Genomic DNA, 19,644 nt, shown 5'->3' with positions numbered 1-19,644 from the left:
GCTGGTCTCAAACTCCCGACCTCAGGTGATCTGCCTGCCTCATCCTTCCAAAGTGCTGGGATTACATGCGTGAGCCACCGCGCCCGACCAGATTGGCACTCTTATAAAAAAAAAAAGGGTTTGAGGTTGAAGGCAGCATTCTCTTGCACTTCTGCCTTATGTCATATGAAGACACAGCAAGAAAGCCCCCACCAGACACCAAATGCTGGGCCTTGATCTTAGACTTCTCAGCCTTCACAATTGTGAGAAATAAATGTCTATTATTTATAAATTACCCAGTTTGTGGTATTTTGTTATAGTAGCACAAAGAGACTAAGACAGGTGCCAACCCCAATTATACCATCATGGCATTAAGCTTAATTACTTTATTTGATTGCAAACATTGCCTTTATTCAAGCTCTATCACCTGATTCTGATATCTGTGTTCTGAGTTTAATTTCTTGCTGTGTCACCAGAATCATCTTGCTATGCTACCTTTGATAGACATAATAATGACCCTTCAATGATGGCCACACCCTAATCCCTGATACCTGTGAATGGGTTACCTTACATGGCAAAGGGCAATTAAGATTGCTAATTGATTGACTTTAAAATAAGCATATTATTATGAATTGTGTTGGCCCAATATAATCACAAGGATTCTTAAAAGTAGAAGAGAGAAGCAGAAGAGGAGGTCAGCGTAATAGGATATGAGAAGAACCACTGTTGCTAGCTTAAGATGGAGGAAGAAGGCCTTGAAGCAAGGAATATGAGGTGGCTACTAGAAGTTGGAAAGGGCAAGGAAACAGATTCTTTTTTAGAAAAAGGAATACAGGCTAGGGGCGGTGGCTCACGACTGTAATCCCAGCACTTTGGGAGGCTGAGGTGGGTGGATCAGAAGGTCAGGAGATCGAGACTATACTGGCCAAGATGGTGAAACCCCGTATCTACTAAAAATACAACAATTAGCTGGTCATGGTAAAGTTCCATGGTGGTGTGTGCCTGTAATCCCAGCTACTCAGGGGACTGAGGCAGGAGAATCAGTTGAACCAGGGAGTCGGAGGTTGCAGTGAGCCAATATGGTGCCACTGCACTCCAGCCTGACAACTAGAGCTAGACTCCGTCTGAAAAAAAAAAAAAAGAAAAAGAAAAGGAAAAAGGAATGCGGACCTGCCAAACCCCTGATTTTAGCCCAATGAGACCCATTGCAGACTTCTGAACTACAAAACTGTAATATAAGTTTATGTGTTTTAAGCTACTAAGTTTGTGGTAATTTGTTAAAGCAACCATAGAAAACTGGAAACTGCTCATAAATTGGGCATAAAATAATTTATTCTGGTAAATTATATATTAATGAATTGGAATCATATTTTTAGTTTCTTTGCACTCTTGTACTAAGGAACAGTCTTTGGGCAATTATTGTGTCTGTTATCAGGCTTAGGATGGACTCTGCACAAAAGGCCTGGCCATAGTTTATTACACACAGTGTCTTACTCATTTTTATATCCCCATCACTTAGTACAATGACTGCCGCAGAGTAGAAGCACAGTAACATTTTGGGGGATAAATGAATACAATTGTAGTGATTAGATCTAGACCCAGGGATTGCTACTGGTTATGTATTACCAATTTATGTTCATCATCTTTCATGTGATAAAAGTGGAGTGCTTGACTAAAGAAATAGGTTTGGATATTTAATGTCCATTGGCCTCACCTGGAGGGCTTGATGAACCAGATTGCTGGGCTTCACTCTCAGAATTTATGATTCATAGGTTTGGGTTGAGCCTGGAAATTTGCATTTCTAACAAGTTCCTGGGTTAGGGTGATGTTGCTATTCTGGGGACCACACTTTGGGGCATTTTACGCCTCTGTCCCTCTCAGATGTCTTCTCAGGGGACAAACTAGCTCTGCATGTTCTCCAAGAACTATCTGCTTTTCTTTTTGTAGCCAACCACTGCATCCTTAGGGGTTATACTCTACAGGCCTGGCTAACATATTTAGTAGTTTTCCTAAGCTTTGTTCTTCCAATCCCCAGCCTTGTTGCCTCAGAAAATGATGGTTCACTTAGTTCCTCTCATTGTAAGAGTAATACAGGACAATAAAATCAAACATTAAAAAAATCTAAAAAATGAAATGGAGATGTTTAAAATATGACAAATTCTTTTCAATTCTTCTATTATTGACAGGAACTTGTAATTTCTCACTCCATTCTGAGGTGGTTACTCTTGGGAATTACCCTCAACACATACTGCTCCCATAAAAATACTTTCAACATACATATATTACTGTACTTACCATACTATTTTGTAATTTTTGTTTATCTTGTCCACTAGATTGAGTTCATCTTCTGTCTTTGTCTCTTACTTACAGTAGTACCTACCAGTTTATGTGTGATGGATAATGTAGAATGAAGGAACAAATGAATAACCAAATGAACTCTAGTTTTTTACTTTTATTTCTAAGAGACAGGCTCATCAACTTTTCCAACCCCTTCTAAATCTGGAGAGGCAGAGTGATCAGTGCCTATTTGCTTCAAAGGGATAAATTGAAGTTCTGAAGACTTCGTTCTAGGTGACACTTGTTCAACTAAATCACCTATCATGCCCTCCAAACTCACCAAATGAATACATTTGAAAATTTCTTTTTTTTTTTTTTTTTTTGAGAGGGAGTCTTGCTCTGTCGCCCAGGCTGGAGTGCAGTGGTGCGATCTCGGCTCACTGCAAGCTCCGCCTCCTGGGTTCACGCCATTCTCCTGCCTCAGCCTCCTGAGTAGCTGGGACTACAGGCGCCCGCCACCACGCCCGGCTAAGTTTTTGTATTTTTAGTAGAGACGGGGTTTCACTGTGTTTAGCTGGGATGGTCTCGATCTCCTGACCTCGTGATCCTCCCGCCTCGGCCTCCCAAAGTGCTGGGATTACAGGCAGGAGCCACCACGCCCGGCCAAAAATTTCTTAAAACGATATCTCCGTGGTGGGGCACAGTGGCTCACGCCTGTGGCGGGCCTGGTAGTACCAGCTACTCAGGAGGCTGAGGCAGGAGAATGGCATGAACCTGGGAGGCGGAGCTTGCAGTGAGCTGAGATCGCGCCACTGCACTCCAGCCTGGGCAACAGAGTGAGACTCCGTCTCAAAAAAAAAAAAAAAAAAAGAAAAAAGAAATCTCCGTTTTTGCTTATGTGATTGACCTCTTATTTGGCTATGTTCTTGTCAGTCACTTGTACAACTTTTTTTTTTCTCTCTCTCTGGAAACTTACAGGATCTTCTGTTCATTGCCATTGTTTGAAATTTTCTGGTAATTAACTTTGGTGTGGTTCTTATGTATTGTGTTTGGCACTTATGTGGCCCTTTCAATTTGAAATGTTGATGTTTTTAAAAATTATGTAGTTTTTTTTTTTTTTTTTTTTTTTTAATGAAAAAGACAGTAAATGCACATGGTAAAAAAAAACAGTCAACCAATATGCAAAGATATATAATGAAAGGAAATCTCTCTTACAACAGTCTTCTCCCCAGAGACAGTAGACTCTCTCCTTATATTCTCCTTGATGCTAATTATTAAAAGGAGCTCTTTGGAAGTTGTTGAGAATACCCTATCTCATTATATGATCATGGTAGTATACGTAGATATTTTTAAAACAATGCTGGATTTTGTTGCTGGTTTAATACTGTCTCTCTGCTTATTTAATTTTGGCACTGTATTGCATATTATTTAAAGTAACTTAACCAAACTGCTAGGGGAGTAGTACTGCCACTAGAGCATTAACTTGATGTTAATACTTTCCTTGATGTCCTTTCATTTCTGTTTGATATTCTGTCATTTATTCTGTGCTACTTCTGTGAGTAAAGTATTCATATGATACTTGCATGAGAAACAATAATAGCTTTATCATTATTGGCTAATGAATAACTGATGAGCTCAATGCAAGAGGAATATACTTAGTAATATTCAACAGATGTTTATTGAATGCCTACTGGGCTGAAGCAAGATCAGTTATACCACTAATTTTTTGTTTTCTTTTGGCATGCCTTCTGCTCCTATGTGTTAATGCTGGGACTGTTTCATTGTTTTCACATTGTTGAAAAGTGATAGTCTTATTTTACTTGTCTATTGTTCAAGTCTTTTTTGCAAAAATAACACAAAGCCATTTCTTTTAAAATGTGTATTTTAAAAAATATAATACCATAAACAGTCTCTGGAGATTAGTAAGGTGGTTGATGGTGTGTGAATGTGTGAGTATGCAGCATGTTAGGAAAATATCTATAAAAAATAAAGTATGCATTTGCGAAGAAAAAAGTCTTAACATATAAAATGTACCGGAGACTTACCCAATTATGCAGATCGTCAAATTTTAAGTGATTGAGGATAATCAATTTTGTTGTCTCCTAAACTGAAAAGCCTATGCTTATTTGGTAGACATTTGGGGGAAATAATGGTTTTCCTTCATTAATAAATTTCTTCTAGTGGACCATATTATTTTCCTTAAGAGGAAGGATTGCTTGTTATTTGTTTCTTCTATAGAACCATAGTTATTCTATGAAGGTTCTTTCTTACTGCTAAATTTCCTTTCGGTAGGATTCATTAAACAGTTTTGAAGCCATGCTACGGTAACTTTATTTTCTATTAATTAAATATTAAATTCCAGATTGAGATTTGAGCCATTGGAAATAAAGCATATGACTAATGGCATTCTCACCAATAATATCTAGAAATCACATACACTGTTTTAATATATTATCAAGAATTTTAACAATGACTCTATAGTATTAACATTGGCTTCATATAACTTTTCTTTTGCTAGATGATGGACCTAGCCAAAGTGAATCTGCTGCTGAGACTGCCATGACACTACCAAGTGAATCCAGAGTCAATATACATGCCATCATTACATTAAAAATATTGGACTATAGGTATGTAATTTATTATTATTATTTTTATTGTAGAGATAGGGTCTCACTGTGTTGCCCAGGCTGGACTTGAGCTTCTTGGGCTCAAGCCATTCTCCTGTTTTAGCCTCCCAAAGTGCTAGGATTATAGGCTTGAGCTACCATGCTTGGCCTAATTTATTATTTTTTTTAAACACTGCCAAACACATAGGAAAGTTTTCAGAAAGAAATCCTTCAGAAAAAAGGACAATTGATGAGGAAAAATTCATCAGAGTACTTGACTTAGAATAATAGTAATTGCAAAAAACCATGATGAAATAGAAGGATATTAAAAGTATAGTAAAAATAGAAGGATATTAAAAGTATAAATGACCTTCAGTGTCCTTTCCTTCTGCAGTTTGTGTTTTACTATGCTTGAGAGAGAGATGGTTTTGTTAATAGTGATATTTTTATAATGGGAACATTATTATAAAAAAAAAGAATGACCATATTGATAATAAAGTTCTCTGACTCAGTAACCAGCATCCAGAGAGAATTTCATATTGGTGGGTGTCTATGTTAGTAAGTAAGAAACTAGAATCATTTGGTTAATGAAAACCTTGACCAGCAGGCAAAGCTTGAGCGGTTGTTCCCTGCTAATTTATCTGAACATAAGTCAAATAATGTATCATAGTAATAATGTGCTATGGTAGCAAATATTCCAAAACTGAAAAAATTACAAGTTAGTATATAAATTGAGACAAAGCCAAAAAATTTTAAATATTTTTTATGGAAGTATATTAAATTGGGAAAAGAAGATACCTATGCAGAAATTGAAGGTAGTTGTCAGGTATCCTTTCAGTACTGTCTAAGGCAACAACAACAAAAACATAAGCAATACTGTCAAAATTTTTGTAGCAATTGGTTCATTTATGGGTATTGTAGTGAAAATACAAAAGAATATATACTAAAGTCAGATAAGTGACTAGATTTATTCAAGAATCTACACAGCCAACATCAGTGTATGGTCTTTTATCCTTAATGTATCAGTAGGAACTATCTTCTTAGCAGTCAGGATACAGTCTCCATTTCACATTTGTTGTGTTTCATTTATATTGTTCTCACCTCTTGCCTGCCACTCTTAGAAATCACTACTCTAAGCTAAATTTCTTTTGCCACACTAACACAGGTAGCACTCTTCTGTACTTACATTTGACTCCTTCTTACAGAGCATGGCAACTTAGCCTTTTTTTTTTTTTTTTTTTTTTTTTGAGGCAGGGTCTTGCTCTGTTGCCCAGGCTGGAGTACAGTGGCGTTATCTCGGCTCACTGTAACCTCCACCTCCTGGCTCAAGCGATCCCCCCACCTCAGCCTCCCAAGTAGCTGCAACTGCTGCATGCTATCATGCCAGGCTAATTTTTTAATTTTTTGTAGAGATGGGGCCTCTCTATGTTACCCAGGCTGTTCTTGAACTCCTGAGCTCAAGTGATCCTCCTGCCTTAGCTTCTCAAAGTGCTGGGATTACAGGCATGAGCCACCATGCCTGGCCAATTTAGCATATCTTATCTTCCAAATAATACACCCATTTATTCAGTATTTTTGGAGTCTACTAAGTATCAAATTCTGTGCTAGGTATCATAAATGAACTGATTGATGAGACAGACTTCAGTCCTGCCTTAGGCTTTTTTAGCTTAGAATTTCTTTTATGCCTGGCTTCTGCCTTCCATTCCCTCCTATAGAGATATCATTTATTGAGTCTCTATTCTAAGGGGACCTAGGGCGTTGTACTAGGTACATATGCTGTTGCTTTTAATCATGCAGACAATCTATAAAGCAGTATTGGTCCAATTTTATTTGGGATAACCATTTCTACTTCTTAAAGGCACAGATATCACAAAAGCATAATCTTAGGTTGCTTTGATTCTAAATGTATTGGAATTTGTTTTTCTTAAAGACTTTAACAGGAAAGGAGTATCCTATTTAAAATATAAATTCTCAATCTCAAGGCATAAATGCTTTCAACTAAAATTTTTAAATAGCATGAATCTTTTAAGTCTGACTAGCATGAATCAGTTCCCCATGAACTTGAGCATTTGTGATTGAAGAGATGAAAATGCTGCATCTACACAGAAGAAATTCTAAAGCAGAAGTAGAAGGCATAATAACTGTGAAATGTAGGCTGTCTTTTCACATATTTGTATTACAACGCGTTTCTTATACAATTCTTCCATATTATATATTATATGTGATGTTTTTTCTGTTCATACAGTCATTCATTTGGCATTCCGTTGAAGTTTCTTGTAGGTGGATGACATTGTGTTAAGCACTAATAATTTTTTTTTTTTTTTTTTTTTTTTTTTTTTTTTTGAGATGGAGTCTCGTCCTATCGCCCAGGCTGGAGTGTAGTGGCGCAATCTTGGCTCACTGCAAGTTCCGCCTCCCGGGTTCACGCCATTCTCCTGCCTCAGCCTCCTGAGTAGCTGGGACTACAGGCACCCGCCACAGCGCCCGGCTAATTTTTTGTATTTTTAGTAGAGATGGGGTTTTGATCTCCTGACCTTGTGATCCGCCCGCCTCGGCCTCCCAAAGTGCTGGGATTACAGGCGTGAGCCACCATGCCCGGCCAAGCACTAATAATTTTAAAAGAAGAATGTAAGGATAATGGCTAATTATAACATTAAAAAAAAAAAAAACAGTTAAATCTGCAAATGTTAGAGTTCTAAATAGTAGTCCTGCTTATCCACAGTTTCACTTTCTGCAATTTGGGTTACTTGTGATCAGCTGCAGTCCGAAAATATTAAATGGAAAATTCCAGATGTAAACAATTTATAAGTTTTAAATTGCGCACATTCTGAGTAGCATCATGGAATTTTATGCCATCCCTCTCCGAGTTGCCCAGGACATGAATCATCCCTTTGTCAGCATATCCATGCTGTATATGCTACCCATCCTTAGTCACTTAGTAGTCATCTTGTTATCAGATTGAAAAAAATATGGTATATACTATATAGGATTTGGTCCTCTCAGAAGATTCTGGCATCCCCGAGGGGTCTGGATAAAGGGGAACTACTGTATTTTCATTTAAGATTAAATTTGTATTTTATTGAAAACGTTACTGAAAATTTTAATAAAATGGAAATTTATTTATATTTACATTTGAAAACATGTGGCATAAATAACAATAAATAGTCCTTCAGATTCTAATGTCACAGAACTGAGATACAGGGGAGGTAAGTTACAAAGCTCATTAATGGTAGAAATAGGAATAGTTTGATCTCAGTCCTCTGCTCTGTCTACCTTGTCACATACTAAAGGAGAGAGAAATTGGTTTAGGTTACTAAACTAAAACTAATTTTAAACTTATTAGACTAATTTTATTTTAGTATAATGTTGAACTTTTAAAAATAATTATTATCTTGCAGAAATTATATACCCAAACAAATTTGACAGAAAACTCCTTTTATAGATTTTTAAGATGGGGCAACAACTAGGTTTTAAAATTATAGACTTAATTCTACTTAGAGGTAAAGGAATGGGCTCCATTTACTATATGACTTGTAGATATCTTAGACTCCGAAGATAAATATCTATTTTTGTTCACATTGAGTATATGAATGCCCAGAAAATGTGGCACAATATGTTCTAACACAATATGTTGTCTGAATTCTTAACAGTGAACCTTTTATGGCTTGGTAGATTATGTGGCATTTATTACAAAATTTTATAATCAATGGCTTTGAAAAATTTCATAAAATCTTTAAATACCTTTAAAAATGAAGAGTAATAATCCTATCTTTTTTGACTGCTAAGAATGGTTCGTTTTTTAAAACCATTTTTCATTTAGTGATAAACAAGCAACTTTGATTCCTGATGAGGTGTTTAATGCAGTAAAAAGCAACATCATCACTTCTATTAACTTCAGTAAGAATCAACTATGTGAAATTCCAAAAAGGTAAGAACTATTTATGATGTCATGTCTATAGGTTGTGACTCATTCTGTTGTTTTTCCATCTTGATTGCAATCAAAATTATTTTTATTGGTTTTTAAATTTAAAACTGTATGTAAAAATTTTTACATTATTAATATTAGAGGGATTTAGCAAAATGTCATTAAATATTTACTCACACAATTTTATCATTTGTTCTGAGAGGTATAGAGGTTTTACAAAGTTTTGTTTCTTTTTCTTTTATATTTAAACTTGGAAAATGGGTATAAGAATTATTAAAAACATTGTTATTTTTCCCATATAATGAAATATAGGGAATATATATATATATAGCGCCATACAATGAAATGAAGTATTAGAGAAAAGTATTAAAAGACTGTCTAACATCAGGTCCATATGGATTAATAGGAATTTCCATTTGGGGCTTTATGTTAATAAAGCCTAGAATTTTTCCACTGATAAGAAAAGCAAAATTAACTGAAGCCTGTTAATATTTTTCTCCTAGAAAAGGATTCTTCACATGCAGTCATTTGCTTTATACTTTGTACTGTTTAATACATTTTTGTTGTTAATTATAGCAAAATCTTTAGATTATGAGAAACAATTAATTTAGTATATTGTTGAACTTTAAAAAACATTTGTTATCTAGCAGTAAACTATATACCCAAAGAAAGCTGACAGATAATCTAGCAGTTAAAACAACCCAGTGTGAGACAGGATAGGATACTGATAAGGAACTTGAGCAATAGAGTCAATTGCTTATACCATATGCCAGACCTGCTGTGTAGTTTTTGGACAGGTTAACTAGCTGTTCTTAGTTTTCTCACCTGTGAAATAGGGATAATAATGGTGCCTATTTATAAGAATTAAACTAAATGACATAATCCACACAAAGCATTCAGCTAGAGCCTAATGCTTTTATGCACGTAAATACTTAAAAGGAAAAAAAAAGGTGATGTCGTGGAGGAGAGTGATGTGATGAATTGAGGAAGTTGAATGACTTTCATCTGACTATCATAATTTTTTTAGATGTTTAAAACTTTTAAAAAATGAGACAAACTATAATTTGCTTTCTATTTCACAGAGCATAGTTTAGGGAATGTAGATCTTAAAAGATGACAAATTTAAGATAGTCCATGGCAGAAGGGATCTCTAGTCTGTCTTCTCGTTCTCTCTTGTTTTAAAGGACTGAGAGGATATTTGATAGAATCGAGCATTTAGATTTGCTCTCAGATAGGACAGGTTTGCTTTTGGGGGGGTCCTGGAATAAATAAGTTAATTGGGAATAAAGATAGACTTAAGAGACATTAGTTATTATTTACTGCCTCATTTTATCTATCTGACTCTTCTTTTGCAAAACAATGTCATTCTGTTGACACAGCTATTGTATCACATTTTGAGCAACTTAGAATGTCAAGAAAATAATCAAGACATGCCTTATTACGGGGACATGTTGCTTTAAAAAAGCCATGCTTTTCTCTAGAAAGTTCCCAAACCACTTACCCTTTGTAAAAAAATTTTAATTAACAATTCATACTTTTCACCAAAGATTATAAAAATAATACATATTCATAAAATTTTGGGATAAAGGAATATATCAGTTGTAGTTTCATCACTGATTTACTCTGTTAACTTTGTGGCATACTGCGTATTTTATTTCAAGCTATTCTCCATTTGGAGTCATACATGCAATTTATATCTTTTTTTTTTTTTTTTTTTTTTTTTTTGAGACAGGATCTCACTGCCCTGACTGGAGTTCACTGGCACAATCACGGCTCAGTGCAGCCTTAACCTCTCAGGCTAAAGTGATCCTCCCACCTCAGCCTCCCTAGTGGCTGGGACTACAGGCATATGCCACCTCAGCCTGCTAATTTTTGTAGAGACCAGGTTTTGCCATGTTGCCCAGGCTAGTCTCAAACTCTTGAGCTCAACTGATCCACTTGCCTGGGCCTCCCAAAGTGCTAGGATTACAGGTGTGAGCCACCGTGCTTGGCCATAATTTGTATCTTGACTGATTTATTTGTCATAAGTATTTTTCTGTTTATAAACAATACTTTAAAAATGTAATTTAACTATATACTATAAGGTTGATTATGACAATAAAGGAAACATATTGTTTTTCTAGGCCAGATTTCCAGAAAAATTATTAAGTCAGAGTTTGACTCTTGATATATCAAAAAAAGTTTTATCAGTTACACATTGAAACTCACTTTCTTTCACTACATCTTTTTCAGCACAGCATTTTATATCCTTTCTTTTTTTTTTCTTTGCTAATGTGATATAGACTAAGTTATACAACTTTCATTTGGTTTTCTTTTCTTTTGTTTTTGAGACAGAGTTTTTCTCTTGTTGCCCAGGCTGGAGTATAGTAGCGTGATCTCAGCTCACTATAACCTCCGCCTCCCAGGCTCAAGCAATTCTCTTGCCTCAACCTCCCGAGTAGCTGGGATTACAGGTGCCCGCCACCATGCCTGGCTAATTTTTTGTGTTTTTAGTAGAGGTGGAGTTTCACCATGTTGGCCAGGGTGGTCTTGAACTCCTGACCTCAAGTAATCCACCTGCCTCAGCCTCCTAAAGTGATGAGATTACAGGTGTGAGCCACTGCACCCAGCCAACTTTCATTTGTTAGTAAATCATATTAATAACAGGATTAAAACTATAAACCTTGATTAGGCTTACTTACAAATGTTTAATTCTTCCTCTTTAAGTTTTAAACTAAAGCTCCTTAGTGGTGATACACCACTTTTGTAGTAGAAAACTACTGTGTTACAGATGTCTAACAGTTTGTCTTATTGATTCAAGTTATTAACAGAATAAAGTATAAAAATTTTCTAGATTTTTCTCCTTCGTGCCATAGTTGGTTTAAATGCAAAATAAATAGTTTTTTAAGTGAAACTTTAATGTACATCTAAAGCCAAATAGAAACTTTTGGACAGATAAGAGTGAGCCTTTTTTAAAAAATTATTTTTATTAGTTACATATCCAAACTCATTAATGTTCCTGTGAAAAAGTAAAAGGTACAAAAAGTCATAATTAGCAGAAGTTAAATATAAGAATTTCCTCCTTTGATCTGCTTACAGTTTTGAAGTTCTGACAGTGAATTCAAGTGCTAACATTTAAAAATTATTTTTGTTTCAGGATGGTAGAACTGAAGGAAATGGTTTCTGATGTCAATCTCAGTTTTAATAAACTTTCCTTTATATCCTTGGAGTTATGTATGCTTCAAAAATTGACTTTTTTAGATCTCAGGTATTTATTGATACTATTGCTTGACTTTTTAAAAAGTTGTAACTTGTCTTTGAGTTTTGCCTAACATTCCTTTTGCCTCATATTTTCCTAGGTATGTATGGAAACTGGCCTTTATTTATTAACAATAGTTTAGGAGAATCCTAAAATAGTGTTTAGGAAACCCAAGAAAGAATTTAGGAAGAATACTGTAATCAGACATTTATCATTTGTAAGCAATTTACAAGTTATGTGATAAGACAAAATTACTGAAAATATTAACCCAGTCTAAGCAAAATTACAAATAACACATGGAAAGTATTTTCTTCACATTGTTTCTTTTCTGAAAGTAAATAGCATAAAACCAGCTGAGTGGGTTATTTAACACAACTTAATGCAGACAATAACTGGAGAAAAGTACAGAGAATATAGATATAGAAAAAGAATATAGATTGTACTGTAGAAAGTATGACTTTTACATATTAGGCTTGACTTCTGAACACAAAGAAATAGGTTAGAGAAAAGTATTTATTTGTAATAGGTAGTCATCTAGTTGGGAATAATTTTCTCACAGGTATTTTCATTATTGGTAGTTATATTGGCTTTAAAATCCTTTTATCTTTTTGTTAACTTTTCTTCTAGCATTGCTCCCAGATCATTCCAACAGTAAATAAGATTTTCTTTATTGCCATGTTTCATTGTAAGAGCTAAAAAAAAAAATAGTCATTGTGTAGATTTAAATTCTAAACTTAGGAATAGATTTGCCTTATACCTATGGAGAAGAAAACTCCAAATCTCTTAATAGAACTCTTTAACTTCCTGGTTCATTTTTAAAATAATTTTAAAATTCTTCTTAGAGTAGAATTTCATGTCTGTATCATATGTAGTAACACCAATAAAATATTTATTTTATGTGGTATTATAGACGTGGGGGAAATATTAAAGACCCCACTTTGAAGGAATTAGTTTACAATGTTTACCATGTAATCACTATTAAACCTATAAAGAATTCATTGCATTATCAATTGGTTGCATATTGATATTATTAAGATTTGGCATACTAATCGAATAACTGCAGTAGGTGACTGATTCAGAATTCTCAGAACTCAGCCTTAATAAAGTCAGATCAAGGACTGACAAACTGATCTACATATTTTTTTTCCTGCTCAACATTTTAATTATAAATTAAATTTGTAAAATTTTTCAAACTTTGTGAATCATCTGTTTTGATTTCCAATTTAGGAACAATTTTTTAAATTCTTTGCCCGAAGAAATGGAATCACTGGTAAGACTACAAACAATCAATCTTTCCTTTAATAGGTAAGAGACAGAACAGACAATTCTAATTGTTATTCTGTGGAAATATGTAGATCTTTCTCATTGGAGAAAACAACTAAAAGCCAAATAAACAAAAAGGCCCCTTCTACTTTAATATCCAGATTTTATTTTCAGTTAGTTCCTCTTAGAGTTAAAAATATTATTTTCTTAGAATTCTCATAGTTGATGTCTAACATATTTTTTGTTTCTTTTTACCATTTTCAGAAACCTGTAGCCTAGAAAGACAAATATTCAAATAAATAATTACAGTTGCTCTAATGGAAGCATAGTGCAGGGGAAAATGTCTTCTGAGATTACTTCAAGGTAGAGGAGATAGCATTGAAACCGAGGTTTGAAAAATAGACATTTGCCAGCCATTCAGGTAGAGAGCATTCTAGTTAGAGCAAATAGCGTATGCCAAGGCACAAAGATGTGAGAACATATGGGATGTTTGGGAAACTTCAAGAAGTTCAGTGTGCTTTGGACAATCAAACAAGCAGGTAGAGGAATAGAAGGAACAGATAAAGGTTGGCAAGTAAGCAGTAGCCAGACCTTGAGCTTTTTATGCTCAACGAAACTTAGATTTTATTCTGCAAACACTATCAAGATACTGCAGATAATTAAGAGTAACATATTTATTGAGAAGAGCTTATTCTGCTGGTGCTGTACTAAGTACTTCACATGTAATAGCTCATGCTTACAAGAACCCTACATGGTGGGTTCTGTTACTGTGTTCATTTAAAAATCAAGGATTAGAAGCTAAGTAACTCATCTAAGGTATGCATAAATAGTTAATTATACAGCTGAGATTTGAGTCCAGGTGGTTTGGCTCCAGAAGTTGGGCTCTTAACAACTATGTCACATTGTTTCTTATGATGAAAATGGATTCTAAAGACAATTTAATTAAAATATGAATAACTGGCCAGGTGCAGTGACTGACACCTGTAATCCCAGCACTTTGGAAGGCCAAGGTGGGCGGATCACCTGAGGTCAGGAGTTTGAGACTGGCCTGGCCGACATGGTGAAACTCCATCTCTACTAAAAATACAAAAAGTAGCCAGGCGTGGTGGTGGCCTGTAAACCCAGCTACTCGGGAGGCTGAGGCAGGAGAATCGCTTGAACCCCAGGAGGTGGAGGTTGCAGTGATCTGAGATTGTGTCACTGCACTCCAGCCTGGGCGACAGAGCAAGACTGTCTCAAAAAATAAATAAATAAAATTTAAAAAATAAAATATTAACAGCTAATATTTAATGTAACCCAGATAATGTCCTAAGGTCTTCAAATATATTCATTTAATCCTTATAACAAGTGTATATGTTTAGTACTATTATTATTCCTCATTTATAGATGAAGAAGCTAATGCATAGTGATGTTAAAATATTGCTTATTTAAAATTTTCTTCTGTCTGCTCCATTACTTGTGCTTCCTAGTATATATAGATTGCACCATTATTGTCATTGTTTTAAAATATGTGCACTTCTCAGATCTCTCCTAAGTTTTACTTGTGAATTGAGCTATCAGTTTTATATTGTGTTGTCAATTGAGCTAACAGTTGCCTTGCAAGTGATATCTTTGGGGAAGTGCCAAAAGCTAGCCTAAATTTCTGTGTTATCAGATAATTATCTTGTTCATGGGTTGCAGGGAGGGAAGAGAAGAGCCTACTAAGGGGTCATTTGGTCCATCTGTACTCTTGGCTATTGCTTCTCTAGTCTCACTGGAACTTCAGCACTGCTTTGAGTTTACACTTCACTGTTGCTTTTTTCATCAAGGCAGCAAAGGAAGGGGACGGTATGCGGAAGTGAAAAGGCCAAAGCTCTCTTTTCCGACCCATTCTTGTATTTTCTAGTCAAGGCTGCAGTTTACCTTATGCTAAAACTGTGCTAGCCTTTCTCCCCTGCGGGGTCCTGAGCCATTTTTGTGTTAATTGCAAGTATAGATTTGAGAGCTGTTAGCCTTCCCATATCTTGTGGCATCTTCAGGGTTGCTTGGACAAGAAAGCCAGCAGTCTATGCTAATTTGCTGTCTTTTTAAGAACCCAAAGTGTACTCATTTTGGAAGCTTCAGTCAAAGCAAAATATAAATCTCAAATTTTACTTAATATTGGGAGTGATTATGTTTCATAAGAAGTAAAAGTGAAAGGAAGAATACCTACATGGATACATTTAGAGAAGATTTCCTCTTCTCTTGAATGTGAACAGAGAAATATGGGAAAATTTACTCTGAACTTTTGCTGATTTTATACAATAAATAGTAAGTTTTACAAGTTTTTCTGCTTAACATGTATTTCAAGGTTTTCAAAATTAGCCCTTTCTCTTTATTTTTTGTAAAATTCAAATAAAGGACTTAATGCCAATTACAGAATAACATAAACTAAAGAAAAAACTGTCATGTCAAATTTAAGATAATCTGTTTTAAGGAATGTTTTGATGTCTGATTCCAGTATATTTAGGTGTTCTGTTCATGTATTAATAGGTTTAAAATGCTACCTGAAGTTCTGTATCGTATCTTCACACTTGAAACAATTCTGATTAGTAATAATCAGGTTGGATCTGTGGACCCTCAGAAAATGAAGATGATGGAAAATCTGACCACGTTGGACCTTCAAAATAATGACCTTTTACAAATTTCACCAGAGCTCGGTAATTGTGTGAACCTAAGGTAACTACACCATTCTACTGCTTATTTCATTTATTTTATTGATTTATTGAAGTGATTTTTCTTTTTGAGATAAATTTGCAAGAAGTTAAAGTAACAGATTTAATATCCTGTTAAAAATAACAAGTAACAAAACCCAGAGTACCAGTTCTGTTTTTCAAATTTTACCAAATGTATATTTTTAGTTTTGCTTATATGGTATATATGTAAATATAATAACTAATTGTTTCTAATGGCACTTTGCTTATCACTGTGTATGTTTATAACCTGAATCTCTACTGCATGAAAATGTCAGGGAAATATTAACTCTTTAGCTTTGAATACAGGGTTTTTTTGAAATTGATTGCAGATTACCACCATTCTATTTCAAGCCCAGCATAGTCTTTCTCACTCTTTACATCTGCTGTTCCCTCAGCATCAGGTACTTTTACCCTGTTTTCATCAATAATTGGCCTATTGAATGTCACCTTTGAAAGCCTTCCCTGTCCTCCAAGCAGAATTAGTCCCTAACCTGATTTCCCGTCATGCTTCATGTGGACTTATTTATACGATTTTTGGGTCTTTCTTTGGAAAAGAGTTGTCCCAGTGCCTAAAACATAGTAAACATGCAGTAAGTGCTTATTAAGTGAATATAAAGGAGGTTTGAGATATCAACAGAAAACCAAGTGGTTAAGCAGAATAGTCAGGAGTAATTTAATTGCTGAAAACTGCATATTAATGATTCGGTATATTTTCCTTCACTGGGGCAACACTGGTATCTGCTGTAGTACCTCATATTAGTAAGTTATAGGAGACAAATACAGTTGATTCTTATTCTTTGTGGCAGTTATGTTCTATAGACACTCTGAACACCCTGTTAGTGAATACTGACCTATTGCTGGGAAATACAGGGATTAGGTTCTTGCAAGAGTCTAGTCACAACATTTTCAGCAACCAATCAATACATAACTTTGTTATATATGTGTTTCTGTAGCAAGATACTTCATTTAATATTATTGTCATGTCATTAACATTGAAATCATGGCCAACAGCACTATAATTCATGCCTGAACAAAGCTTACCTGACACATGTATTTTTTTCATAATCCCATTTGTCCTTAGGAAGACTAGACAGTACTTTAGCATTACACTTGGTGACCATTTAACACAGTGAAAACACCAACAAAGGTATGAAAATATGAAGTGTGGCACTAAATGAACCACCAAAAAGGACCCGTTTACAGTATAAGAGCTGAAACAAGAAGACAAAGCATCACCTTGTTCAACCTCACCTGGGAACATGCCCGTGGGGTGACTCAAATTTTTTGTTCCTCCCTGCATGTTTATGAATGATCTCGGAAGTGCCACACATATTGATTTGGGGGTTACAAACTTTAGTGAGTAGGCAAGTTTGCAAATACAGCACCCACAAATAATGAGGATCAACTGTAATCAACTTTTTTCTAGAAATTAAGAAAATAAGTCTTTAAAAGAATTCCAAAGAAACAGAAATATTTGAAGATATAATTTAGATCAACAATATGCTGTGAGTCCTTTGATTTTTATTTATATAAACACTTAACTTAAAAAGTAATATAAAAGCCTCTCTTAACTGAAGATATTTTATTATATAATGAAACAAAACAAGCTTTTAAATCTTAAGTTGAACTCTCAGATCATGTAAATAGATTTATGTATGTATATCTGCTCAAAGGAGGGAGAGAGCAGAATGTGTTAATGTTTTGGGGAGGCAAGGGGTGGAGCAAGTGGTGGTGATACATTGGTTACATTACAGTCCTTGGCTTGGATGACTCTTGCTGATATTTGTTTAAATCTTACTTGATCATTTAGTATATAGTCATTTAATAAGATTGAGAGGGCTGGATAAAAGGGTGGTTCAAATCACAACTCCACCATTTAGTAGCTGTTTGATCTTAGACAATATATCTTCCCTAAATTTGTATTTCCTCATCTATTAAAATAGAACTATTAATGGCACTTACATCATAGGATTGTTGAGAGAGTAGGATTGTTAAGAGTTAGTGAATATAAATTACTTGGCTCAGTACCTTTCACAAAGTAAGTATTCAATTAATATGTTTTGGGTTATTAATTAGTTATAATTCTAATGTTTAAATGCTCAGATTTGAAAAGGGGCAAATAGCCCAAGCATGGTGGTTCATGCCTGTAATCTCAGCACTTTGGGAGGCTGAGGCGAGCGGATTACTTGAGGCCAGGAGTTTGAGACCAGCCTGGCCAACATGGTGAAACCCCCTCACTACTAAAATTACAAAAATCAGCTGGGTGTGGTGGCACACACCTGTAATCCCAGCTACCCGGGAGGCTGAGGCATGAGAATTGCTTGAACCTGGGAAGTGGAGGTTGCGGTGAGCTGAGATTGCACCTCTGCACTTCAGGCTGGGCAACAGAGCGAGACTCTGTCTCAAAAAAAAGAAATAAAAATAAAAAGGGGCAAATAGAAAAAAAAATACACAAATTTTATTTATAAAATTGCAAATGAAATTAGATGAAAAACCTTGTTAATGGAAAATGTTTACATTCTCAGTTTCTCTCTTTTGTTTAGAACATTACTTCTGGATGGAAATCCATTCCGAGTTCCTCGAGCAGCCATATTAATCAAAGGAACAGCTGCTATACTTGAATATTTGAGAGACCGAATTCCTACTTAACATGGAGTTGCTTTATAACCCTTGTCATGTATTATTAACCCTGGTTAATTCTAAGGAGGATATAACATTTGTTTTAGTATCATCTTAAAAAATGATTGCTATAATTGATCTTGTAGTTTCCCAGTATCACCTACCCATTGGTATAATTAGCCTGGGCCATATTCACTGCCAGTAAATATTTTTACATTTTTATTTAAGATTTTTGTAAGGTGTTGTATACATTTGTAATGGTGATAACCACAAAGTGTTCATACATTTGTTCTAAATGTTTTGCATAGGATTTATCCTACTAACTTTCATTTTCTTATAGCAAGCAATTTCTTCAAAAGTGAATTTTTGTTTAATGTGGTTTAGTATTATAATAACAAAGCATTTTTGTAGAACTGGTTTTTTTTCTCATTTCTTTTTGTATTCCATACAATGTGACCAATTGACTTGAATATGACTAGCCAGTTTCTATGTTTTTGTTAGATATAAAATTAAATCGAATTTTGTTGAATGCTGTTCTTCGGCATTTAAAAAATAAGACCTCATCTTGGGCCACATGTCAAAAGAAAAAGGAAACAAAAATATATTAAAAGTAAGACTTTTCATTACCCATGATAGGACTTTTGTGATGTGACTAATCTCAGTACACATTTCAACTTAAAACCTTTTTATTTACAGCACCATAATTTTAAAATTTACTTGCAATCTTGGTAAGACTAAACTTGCACTATTTTTCTAAAAGGGAATTTGATATAGATAAACTTGATTTAATAAAAATTAAATATCATTTTTGTTTACACCAAAATTATCAGAAATAGGTTGATTAGTTATTATAACACCATATGATTCTATTAAGAAGTCAATTCAGTAGCATGTATATCAATTTATATAGATAGATAGATAGCTTTTGGATGATTGAGGCATGCTTATATTATGAAAAAAATTGCCAATAAAGATAAATACTACATGTTCAGAATAAAAGTTACATTTTTCAAATATTGATTA

General features: G+C 34.7%; 1 protein-coding gene across 1 annotated transcript in view; it reads left to right on the top strand.

The window, feature by feature from the left end:
* The window catches only part of LRRC40 (leucine rich repeat containing 40), a 63,330-nt gene extending 43,686 nt beyond the window's left edge, over positions 1-19,644 (top strand). Inside the window, exons 10-15 of the mRNA XM_025370746.1 lie at positions 4,775-4,883; positions 8,683-8,790; positions 11,924-12,034; positions 13,253-13,330; positions 15,800-15,985; positions 18,546-19,644. Of these exons, the coding sequence (XP_025226531.1) occupies positions 4,775-4,883; positions 8,683-8,790; positions 11,924-12,034; positions 13,253-13,330; positions 15,800-15,985; positions 18,546-18,651 (698 nt within the window). The 3' untranslated portion in view covers positions 18,652-19,644. The remainder of the gene's footprint in view (positions 1-4,774; positions 4,884-8,682; positions 8,791-11,923; positions 12,035-13,252; positions 13,331-15,799; positions 15,986-18,545) is intronic.

Source organism: Theropithecus gelada, chromosome 1, assembly GCF_003255815.1.
Source record: "Theropithecus gelada isolate Dixy chromosome 1, Tgel_1.0, whole genome shotgun sequence".
Classification (NCBI taxonomy): domain Eukaryota; kingdom Metazoa; phylum Chordata; class Mammalia; order Primates; family Cercopithecidae; genus Theropithecus; species Theropithecus gelada.
Note: the sequence above shows the minus strand (reverse complement) of the source record. Positions and strands in the feature narration are given on the sequence as shown.